At 41.0% G+C, this 12,254-nt stretch overlaps 1 protein-coding gene across 1 annotated transcript in view; it reads right to left on the reverse strand.

Annotated features, from left to right (window-relative positions):
- atrn (attractin) overlaps positions 1 to 12,254 on the reverse strand; it is a 166,361-nt gene that overhangs the window by 98,433 nt on the left and 55,674 nt on the right. The window contains 3 exon segments of the mRNA XM_034235325.1: positions 930 to 1,175; positions 4,492 to 4,677; positions 9,096 to 9,315. Coding sequence (XP_034091216.1) covers positions 930 to 1,175; positions 4,492 to 4,677; positions 9,096 to 9,315 — 652 coding nt within the window.

The following is a 12,254-nucleotide window of genomic DNA, read 5'->3' on the forward strand; positions in this document are numbered from 1 at the left end:
TCAACAATAAGCCTGAAGTACAGAGTGGACATGTGGTGTTAGAAAGAGATGGCAGCGAGGGGGCAGAGGGCTCTGAAGAAAGGCCCTATTGAGTTGGATTTAGGAAATGAAGGATCCTGTTCCTGCTGACTCACACTTAAAGATAAATGTCAAGATATCTCGGTCACTGCTACTTTTATTTTTTTCTTTAGGTTTACCTTTGTTATGAAAGAGCAGTACTAAATATATTTCCTTTAAAAAAAACACTATCCTCAACAATACGTTTATATATTTTCGGTAAGCGATTACTATTTAAAAGACTCTCGCATAGAGCCGCCCCAATTCTCTGCTTGAACTAGGTTGGGTCTGACCCAAAAACAAAGCTTTTGTCAGAAAAATCAGGGCCAACACAGGGGGGGGGGGATTTCAATTGATTGTTCAAGTCTAACTTTTAGTGTAAATGCGTCTACAGAAATAATAATAATAATAATAATAAAGCTTTATTATATATCACTTTTCATACAACACGTGCAGCTCATGGTGCTTTACAAAATGACATCACAAGTTAAAAACAAACAAGAAATTCCCCTCAGATTATTTGTTAAGAATGAAGAAAGGAGGTCAAATGTATGATAATTAAAATGAAATAAATAATGTTTCTCTCTGACAGATAAGACACAAGACAACTGAGTCGATGCAACAATATAAAATATAATATAGAACCCCATAAAACAAAGTGAACATATAGGTACAACAGAAATAAAAATAAAAAGATTAAAACAAATAAAACAACATAAAGGTAGCGAAAAGAACATTTAAAGTGGGGGGTTGCTAATAAAAAGCTAATGTAAAAAGATGTGTCTTTAGCTGTCGTTTAAAAATGTCCACTGAGTTGGCCAGTGGACATTTATTTATCACATTATAACATAGAAAGAGTTTTGCTCCCGTACCTGGGCAGTGGATGAAGGACCAGTTGTATTTGGCCTCGTTGGGGCACATGCTGGCGTTGAGGGCGGGCTGGGGGCTGGCGGGCAGGCCGGGCAGGGTGGAGGGGGCCGGCACCGCGGTCAGGAAGGGCCCGCGGTACGAGCCCTCGATGCACTGACCCCTGCCCGTGTTGTTGTGGTCGGTGCACCAACCGCAGCCCGGCTGGTCCAGACACTGACCGCAGGTCCTGTACCCCGAGCAGTTCTCCGCTGCAGAAAGAAACAGACAAATTAAAGCAGGAGATTCAATTCCAGAACTGTGTGGACTTATTTTCTTAATGTCCACATATCGCCGGCAGAAAGACTTTTTTTATAGTTTCTTTGACAACGTATCACCGCTGTTGTATGACAGACTTGCTTCACCCCCTTTATTTTCTGTTCGTGCTACTATATATTTGTTTGACATGGTTATTTTACTATTATCCAACTGGAAGACGCTTGCTCTTACACTTTGTATGAATGCATGAGTCTGACGAGCGCAGAGCGAGGACGAAAAGTCACACACTCACCGGCAGCAACATCCAGTGTCCACCCGGCGTATCCTCCCGTATAAATGGGCTTTCCTTGCATTGTTATGATAGTTTCAAGTCTTAAAGACACTGTCAAGCTTTTCCTCCAATTTCTACAATTACCTCACTGACCCTTTTCTAAAAAAGCGAGATATTTTTAATTTGAAGCACCCGGAGCAATGCAAAACGAGCAGAGTGCTGGGTGCAGCATTTCTTCTCGAGGCAGTAGGCACTCAATCTTCATTGGAAATAATTGAAAAATGACGCTATGTGAGCACAGGCCTTTACTTGAGCTGGTTCTCAGTGATTCCCCATGTGTAAGTAAAGGAGTCAAATATCAATTACTGTCCTATGAAGAGTATATTTTTTATTGGGTGATGCAAATAAGGTCTAGCCTTTGCAAAAGATTACATTAATAACACCTCCATCAGGCTCAACAGTTCATTTATCTCTCTCCAGCTGCTCTCTATAAATATTTGCTTATACTTTAAATCCTAGCTCTCAGCCCTTGAGGGGATTATCTGTGTGTAGCTGTAGCAACAATATATGCTTAATTGACCTGCCAGGTTAAATAAATGAAAATTGTTCTTCGCTGCGCTGTGCACACAACAAAGCACCAGCCGCAGACTCAGCTACCAAACTATTAAAGCAGATTATTAATCCCCATCTCATCTACTGGAGGGGCCACAGTGTAATGTGCTCGGCTAAATGAAGGTTAAAAAACAACACTAAAGAAACTCTGCCTCAGAGAGTCACAGTTATTTAAAATGTTGCCTTTGAGGGACTTTCTTTTAAGTCTGATGGAGGTCGCTACATTCACTCAAGTGGTTAAGAACATTAAGGAGCGCTACGTGAGCGGACTTCAGATTTGTGCTTTCTTTAATGTGTCGAGTTTTTCCTCCGTCCTCAGATTGAAACTCATGACCGGGAGGCTTAATCAGAGGTTTAAACAACATGCTACAACATTTTCATTTGTCTGAGTGTTTTTGCTACAGTAATAATTAGTTTGGAACAAAAAGGGCCAGAACTGCGTAACTGGCTTAAGAAACGCATGGAGAGATTTGTACAAGCTTTAAACTTCGACATTTTATGTAGAATCAATGGGTTACGAATCAAGAGATGCCAATGCCAGGGTTATACAATGCAGAAAGGTTATTACTAGGGCTGTCAAGTTAACGCGTTAATAACGCGTTAACGCAAAAAAAAATTAACGCCACTAATTATTTTAACGCGATTAACGCATGTGTATTTTTTGTCCTCGGCCGCCCCGTAGTTTCAGAGCGCATCGAGTTTAAAATACCATCTACAAGCTGATGCTGACAGCCCCGCTCCTGCCGCCCGCTTGTGGCAGACCACACTTCCACGTTCACCGGCTGGCACCGACTGGTTGTTGGGAAGACCGGGAGGGTGTGTGTATGTGTGGCCTGAGCGAGCGAGAGAGAGACCTTACGTGCATTGTTGTTGTTAGCATCTGGTGCTAGCTAGCTGCGCTATCGGATATGGAGCTGTTTAAATGAAAACAGAGGAGCGACATTTCGCCACAACTGTGCCGAGCACTTGACTTTATGCAGGAAGCCAGACAGTGGGACATTGTACGAAAAGTCAGCACACTCAGCACGGATAATGTGCGCAACATGATTGCAGCGTCCAGGCAGCTCCCGTTCGAGCATATGCCTTGAGTTGCACATAGCTCCAACGATCCAACGATCCAACGATCCAACGATCACACACACACACACACACACACACACACACACACACACACACACACACACACACACACACACACACACACACACACACACACACACACACACACACACACACACACACACACACACACACACACACACACACACACACACACACACACACACACACACACACACACACACACACACACACACACACCATTTGTGTTGTATTATTGTATGAGAGAGGTTCCAGGTTGTTGTGTTTAATATTCATGAGAATATTTGTCATTGTTCAAATTATAATAAACATTAGCATAAAGCATATTTGTCCACTCATATGTTGATAAGAGTATTAAAAACTTGAAAAATATTCCTCTAAGGTACATTTAGAACAGATAAAAAATGTGCGATTAATTTGCGATTAATCGCGATTAACTATTTTAATCGACTGACAGCCCTAGTTATTACACTAGGAGATGATGAGATCAATGAGTCAACAAATCCTGTACTTGTTACCTCAGCAAAGAGAAAATGTCTAATTGTAAAGGTGCAAAATGTCCCTGAAGGTTTCCTGTAACGTGTTACTAATTATAATGTAAACAAGACTGTCAGTAAAAAATACAAATAAATTCCACCCAAGTATATGTTTGGTTATTATGTTGCGTCGCTAAACTATTTAATTAGTTAAGTACAGTGTTGTGCTAGTTACTGAAAAACAGTAACTAGTTACCATTACTAGTTACTTCATTTCAAAAGTAACTCAGTTACTGATTACTTACACCAAAAAGTAATGCGTTACTGTGAAAAGTAACTTTTTAGTTACTTAAAAAAAGGGCTCCCATTAATGCCCTTATAGCCTTCATTTCAGTACTGTTATTGCATTGGAGAATAATACAATCTGTTGATCAACTTGACATGCATACTTTGTAACGCGTTAGTCCCAACACTGGTTAAGTATAACAAAACGCTATGTATTTTTGCTGAAATGACTACCAAAAAAAAGTACTTTTCAAGAAACTTAATAGAAGGAACATTAGAAAAGTGTTATTCTTTTTGAGTCCTTGTTGTTGACTTCACTTCTGTGCCCCAATACATTTTTCAGAGGTGTTTAATTTCAAGCTTCACTATGCAAAGTCTTGTGAAAGAGACTGAATGACCAAAAACATGAAGTTCTAACAGGTAAATACTTGTTATTCATTATTCTGAGTCTATATATATCAATAATATCTTGCCAAAATAAAAACAGACAAACATCTTAATTAGTTAAATCTTTGAAATATGATATAAAGATTAGAAAGAAACTGCAGAGATTGAGAGTCTTACGTGGGCAGGTGTTCATGGTGAACCACTCCATGCACTGTCCGAAGGGGAAGGAGGCCACGTACGCGTTGGAGTCTACGCACTGCTTCATGTTGCTGCACCACATGCACTCGGAGCTGCCGCTGGTACACTCGCTGCACATTGCCCTCATGGCACATGGGGTCCGGCACTGCTTGGCACTGTGGTTGGCTGGGGGACATTTCAACAAGTTAGGCTGGTACAACATTTCCATTTGTCTATTGGTAAGTGTTTTCCTAAGGCAGCAACAGTAATTAGTTCGGATGATACACAGTTATTTGAGAGTTTTTAAAAGGTCCCCTATTATACTGTTTTTCATCAATATATTATAGGTCTCAGATATTCATTTCATTTCAAACCTTTATTTATCCAGATAAATCCCATTGAGATCATTGAACTCTTTTACAAGGGAGACCTGCTCAAGTAGGTTCCACATGAAACATAAAAACATTAACAGAACAACAAAAGGACATCTTACATCATCACAGGGATTACAATTTACATAACTATCCACATGTACAGGTACCAACAGCTTCCGATTGAGTAGCATCCAACCGAGCTTTAAAAACATTTAGTGGCACCAGATTGCTCAGTTTCCATTTCAGTTGCAGACTATTCCAAGACAGTGGCGCTGCACATCTAAAAGCTGTCTTCCCTAAGACAGTCCTAGCAGTTGGCACATTTAATAAAACTACAGCATGCGATCTCAGGCAGTAGCCACTTACAATTCGCCATGAGATCAGGGAGCAGATATAGGATGGAAGTTTCCCTAACATGGCTTTGTAAATAAAAATGTACCAGTGACTGAGCCTCCGTACAGTTAGTGAAAGCAAACCAGCCCTTGCATACAGGGTATAGTGATGCGTTAATGCTTTACAGTTTGTCACAAATCTCAGTGCACTGTGATACGCAGCATCTAACTTGATCAGGCAATTGGCAGGTGCATTCATATAGATCAGATCACCATAGTCCAGCACAGGTAAAAAGGTCACAGTGACTAGCCTTTTCCTGGCCTCAAGCGAGAAACAGGACTTGTTCCTGTAGAAGAAACCTAGCCTAACCCTCAGCTTTTTAAGCAGGTTATTGACATGAAGTTTAAAAGTGAGACAATCATCAAGCCAGATACCAAGGTATTTGTAACAGGTAACCACTTCAAGTTTTATTCCTTGTGTAGTTACAATATCTAAAACAGGCTCTGGTGTCTTTTTAGCTTTAGAAAAGAGCATTACCTTGGTTTTCTCAATATTTAAAAGAAGCTTTAGTTCAGAGAGCTGAGTCTGAATAATGTTAAAAACAGCCTGTAATTTAACACCCGCCTCCTTAATGGAGGGACCTGCACAGTACATCACGGTATCATCCGCATAAAAATGAAAAGTAGCTTCATCCACATTTTCACCTAAACTATTGATGTAGATGGAGAATAAAAGTGGACCTAAAACAGAACCTTGTGGAACACCATTTGCAATGTTCAACCACTCAGAAGACAGCCCATCAAAGTGAACACATTGGGACCTTTCAGAGAGGTAGTTTACAAACCACCCTACTGCATGGCTGGACATGCCTATACTGGCTAGCCTCTGCTTTAAAATGCGATGATCGATCAAACGCTTTGGACAGGTCAATAAATAGAGCTGCACAACTCTGCTTATTATCTAAAATACTCGCCACATCATTCACCACTTTCATTGTCGCAGTGATGGTGCTGTGTTGCTTTCTGAAGCCTGACTGATGTTTAGACAGGATGTCATTTGTACATAAAAACACCTTTACCTGTTCACTCACTAGGCGTTCGAGCACCTTCGCCAGAACTGATCATTTTGAGATGGGCCTATAATTATTTAATAAAGTGGCCTCCCCACCTTTTAGCAAAGGCAGGACATACGCTGACTTCCACAATTTTGGAATTGTGTTAGTGCTGAGGGAGAGGTTAAAAAGAGTAGTGAGCGGTGGAGCAATAAAATCAGCAGCTATCTTTAAAAAGAAAGGCTCTAAATTGTCCGGGCCAGCCGGTTTCTTAGGATCTAACTTGGTTAAAACATCATGAACAACATCAACAGTAAAAGGAGTAAAACTGAAAGGGTTTTCCAAAACACCTTTTTCAGAGTTACAGACTGTGGTGTTCACAGAAGCAGAGTTAGTGACAGAATCAAATAGAAAACCACAGGACACAAAATGCTCATTAAAACAATTTAACATAGTGGCCCTGTCCGATATAGTGCCAGATGCTGTGGTAAGGCACGGAGGTAGCTCATTACAGATATCACCGGTGGATATCGATTTTATGGCTTTCCAAAATTTTCCAGGATTATTCAGATTCTTTGTGGTTACTGACAGATAGTACTTTGATTTAGCATTTTTGATTTGCGATGTGAAGCTATTTCTTAGCTGCCTAAAACGCAGCCATTCTACCTCCAAGCCTGATTTCCTAGCCTTTGCCCAGGCCTTGTTTCTCTCATATAGGAGACTAGACAGCTCAGCAGAAAACCAAGGATTGTCTCGTCCCTTCACTCTAAAAGTACGCAGGGGTGCATGTCTATCTATAATTTCCATAAAACCAAGATAAAAATAAGACCATGCAGTTTCTACATCAGGACACAGATCGATTTTACCCCAATCAAAATCAAACAGATCATGCACAAAACCCTGCTCCACAAAATGTTTTTTGTCTCTCTTACTGATAATGCGAGGTTTAACTTTTAGGACCTTAGTGTCCCTAATTGTGGCTACAACACAGTGATCACTCAGATAATTCGCAAATACTCCCACAGATGAGTATTTATGGGGAACATTAGTTAAAATTAGATCAATTAGGGAGGATTTATTTGGGGACTTAATGTTAGGGCGAGTAGGACTGTCAACAATCTGAGTAACATTTAAAGAGATACAAAGGTTTTTAAAATCCTCTGACACTGCAGTTAACCAGTCCCAGTTAAAATCACCAAGCAGTACTATTTCCTTGTAGTCTAGTTGAGATAAAAGTTTTGCCAAAGAAGATAAAGAGTCCTTGACAGCTGAGGGGGGTCTGTAGCAGCCCACCACCATGACCTGTTGCCCCTTTGCTACTTCAATATTTAAAGCTAAAAATTCTAGTTGTTTACTAATAGATTTGGAAACCATCTTGGTTACACAAAACTTATTTTTCACATAAATGGCAACGCCACCACCTTTTTTAGTACGGTCGGTACGATATACACTATAACCATTTAAGTAGATGTCAGAGGCCAAAATAGATTTATCTAGCCATGTTTCTGATAAGACAATGACATCAGCATCAGTCGAGCTCCCCCAAATGCGGACAAAATCTAACTCAGGTAACAGACTGCGCACATTTAAGTGAATGAATCCCAACCCAGATCTATAATTAAAATCAGCAGGAGTAGCGATCTGACTACTACTGCTGCTGGGCGGTCCAGGGTTTAGTTGTACATTCCCTGATAGTAATAATAACAAAAAAACCAAGCACTTTTTCCTCTTAACCGATATACATACATTGTCATCTGCTTTAAAGTCACCAGTCAACTCTGCGAAAGTGAGATTAGAGCTCAAGAAGCAGTCCTGAAGAACCATCATAGCAGGCAAGTGAGCAAGACAAACATTTGTCGAACTGAATGTCTGTGACAAGGCAACCAGTAATTGTCTGTGTAACACATCCGAACCTTTACAGGGGATGTCCACTGCGGGCGGTAGAACAGACCTGAATCCATTCGACTTCTCAGGATAACGAGAGAACTTCTCATTGTCCAAAATAGCTAACAGGCATAGCAGAATCACGATATGGGCCATTTTCAAAGACCAGCACAGCATACGGATAGGGCGCAAGCAGGCCCGAAACGTGGAGGCGCTCCGGTCTCTTCGCGATATCCCCGGTGCAGAACCTCCTCAGTACAGCAGGATAGGCGATGCAGGCCCAGCTCGAGGCGTAGAGGCGCTCCGGTCTCTCCGCGATATCCCCGTGGTAAACCGTCCTCGGCACCGTAGAGCACGACAGGTGGAGCAGGTGGATACAGGCCTCCGCTACAGCAGGTGTAAAGCAGGCCGCAGCCCGAACGCGAAGCCGCTCCGTCTCTCCGCGACTTCCCAGGGAAAAAACCTCCCCACAGCAGCACGAGATATATACAAAACATGCCTCTGAAGTGTTTGGCTCCAAATACCAAACAGATCATTGCAGCATCCCATAATCCCCTCTGTTTCAGCCCTGTTTCCAAAGTGCTGATTCTCTGTCTGTTACTTTCGATGAAAATAAGGAGCCCCTCCCCACGCCCCTCTGAGAGATATTTGGTTAAAAATAATACAATGGTGCTCTAGGAGGAGATTCAGGTGATAAGGTGGGGGGGGGGGTTACCTTGGTTGGTGATTGGCTAATGGTTACACAAGACAAAACATCGTGATGACATCATAAAGTGGCCAAAATCTGATCAGCTCATTTTCAGACAGGTTTTATATAAATGGATCAAGAGAAAAAGTGAGAGAATCTTTGTTCCTGAAACTTTCAGAATCTCTTTCCACAGAGGGGACACACGTTGATGTAGAAGAGACATGAAAAAGTGGATTTTTAATAATAGGTCCCCTTTAAGTATTTTAGCACCCACCTGGTCGTTCACACAGGCTGCCGTTCACCGGGTTGATGCAGGTCTGAGCCTTCAGTCCGCTGGACGCCGGCTCGGCCAGATATCCACAGAATCCGGCGTCGCTGGGCTCTCCGGGCAGCCACTGCAGCGAGGTGTTGGTGAAGGGAGACATGTCCTCCCAGCACCAGTACGACACGTTGATCTTCCTGAGCCCCACCCAGGGCGTCAAAGAGGCCTTGTACTGCAAACACACAGCAGCACCACAAAGTCAAAACAAGGATATTACACACAATAAAAACACGTTGTTTTCTATAAATGTGATCACTGCTCAAAGCTTGACTACTGTTTACTTACACTACTCGTCATTATAGCTTTAATGATTAGACAACGAATAATCACTTAGCATTTTCTGCTAAGTTTGCATGAAAGATAAACCGTTTGTAGCCTTTCAAATATGTAGATTTTCCAGATTGTATCTTTTGTATATCATATAAAACTGTGGGTAAGGTGACCAAATAAATGTTACAAATGTGCTTTTGGAAAATAATTGTTTTCACAATTTGTATAAATTGTATCGACCAAAACGTATCAATTTTAATTAATGTTAAAAAATCATTGCTAATTTGTTGTCTTTTAAAATATATATTTTTGTAAATCTGCTTTTTAACGGATACAAGCGGCCGAGATGGGTTTTCTCCGCAGGGTGGCTGGTGTCTCCCTTAAGGATAAGGTGAGAAGTTCGGTCATCAGGGAGGGACTCGGAGTTGAGCCGCTCCTCCTTCGCGTCGAAAGGAGCCAGTTGAGGTGGTTCGAGCACCTAGTTAGGATGCCACCTGGGCGTCTCCCTAGGGAGGTGCAGGCACGTCCAGCTGGGAAGAGACCAAGGGGTAGACCTAGGACCAGGTGGAGGGATTATATCTCTTCGCTGGCCTGGGAGCGCCTTGGGATCCCCCAGTCAGAGCTGGTTGATGTCGCCAGGGAAAAGAAAGTTTGGGGCTCTCTGCTGGAACTGCTACCCCCGCGACCCGACCACGGATAAGCGGGAGAAGATGGATGGATGGATGGATGCTTTTTAACATTCTCTTAGTGTTTGGTCATCGTCTAATGTTAAAAGCTCATTAAAAAAACGGTTGAAAAAGAAACAAGTTAAATTAATCTGTAAATAAAAACTAATGTGACATTGATGAAAATCATGTCAAGAAACAAATTAGGACTTTTGACTGTTTTGTTTTCTTTCAGGAATCGCGACTTGCGCTGGCTGTGAGCAACAATAAATCTTCTACACTGAATACATTTCCCTTGGCGGCACTAGAAGCAGCTTTACTTCCTCCACCTGGGAGGCTTTGTTATCCGTCCCATCTCTAATCAATGGATTGCAGCAGTAGTAAACAAAGAGAGAATTACTGTTCCATCAGGATTTAATTGCATTTCTGGGATTGATTGATCCGGTCTGTAAATAGTAGGAAGTGCTAAACAGCACAAACGGCGTCTATAAAACATGACAGGAAGACTTGTGAAGCACGTGTCTCTGTGGCCGTGCAGCATTTCATTGTTAGACTGGACAGGGTGAAAACATATATTATTCTGGAGAAATTACTTCTTCTCTGCCTTTAAGCGCAAAGATTACCTGGAACTGACCATGGCAATTGAATTTAGACAACAGGGGAAATCTGCACAATTTCATTAGTATGGATGGAAAACACTCAATCCCAGCTCCACTTTGTGATTTAAACTCAATATCTTTGTCTTGTTTAGCGTCCACATTACATATGCTCAGCGGGTTTCCAGCGCACTTTGTAGGATCGTAAGTGGGTAACATTTTAGCACGGGAGGCTTCAGTGAGGGAGGGCAGTGGTTGTGTCTGAAACTAAAGCAGCGCTGCAGCTGTACATGACACCGCGTTTTAGTGAAGTGCAGAACAGATCATTAGAGCTCACAGTGCTTTGTTTTAAACATTCAAGATGATGTAATTCCACAGTGAACTCAAGTGGAGACACATACCCTAATATTTAGACAGATTTAGCTGTGATCAGTCAAATAACATGGGTCCTCAGCATGAAAATGTGAGACTTCTTTCCATAGAGCATAATCATTCATTCAGGAAATATGAAGGATTGTATGATTTCCATTATAGGACAGGAAATGGCCAATTCTAGATGCGACGGTAAGGTCATCAAATGTCGTCTTATTTTCTGATTAACCATTTAAAATAATTTGTTTACAACGATTTTAAAGACATAGCAGATAATCCTCTTATTGGAGAATTGTTGGTATTCATGGTAATTAGTAAGTATTTATGAATAATCTAAATAGTTTCCAAATAATTCTCTATTAATCTTTTCACATAAATATGGTTAATCAAATGTAATTGTAAAACTCCCGTTTACAAAATAAATAAAAGGTAAGTTACGCAGATTCTATTATGTTTAATTTATATGTATTTGTTTTTCTTTGCTAAGCACCAGACTTAGTCCCATCCTCATTGACCTCAATGCAACTGGGTGTTATTAATTTACATTAAATTACAATTCATATATGAACCAACTTTGAAATGGGTTAATTACCATCATTACAAGCAACCATGAGAAAAGCTACAAGGCCAAGCAAATATCTTCAAAGACGAACACATTCAGTATTCATTTAGTTAATCACTTTGCGTGCTGCATCTCTGGGTAAAATGCAACCTTTGCATATCTCGACTTGTTTTCATATCCCATGTGTGTTATGGCTGTGTACAAACTGGATGTAAAGATGAAAGCCAACAGTCATTCTCACATCTGTGGTATGTGACCTGCATCTGATGATTACAGTTGATCGTGGGGATAGATTTCTGTGTATTTGCTCGAATGGAGCGAGTAAAAGATGTCGGAGGAAATAATCTGTTAGTGGTAGATTTGTTTCACTCTCACTACTCCAAGGAATTAAGACAAAGATAATAACACAGAGCTCACCTGGAGATAACAAGCAGCATTTTAAAGAGGGCAGCAAACCACAAACACCATTTTTTTGTATATGTGGTGTTAGTTTTGTTTTGTCTACTATAACATGGAAGAGGCAATCTGAACAGTATATTCTTATTTATGTAGCTGATGTATAATTATTAGTGGTGGAAAGTAACTTTTACTGGAGCACTGCACTGTAAATTGTTTTGACTGTACAATTGATACTTGTACTTTACTT

Source organism: Gymnodraco acuticeps, unplaced genomic scaffold, assembly GCF_902827175.1.
Source record: "Gymnodraco acuticeps unplaced genomic scaffold, fGymAcu1.1, whole genome shotgun sequence".
NCBI classification, from domain to species: Eukaryota; Metazoa; Chordata; class Actinopteri; order Perciformes; family Bathydraconidae; genus Gymnodraco; species Gymnodraco acuticeps.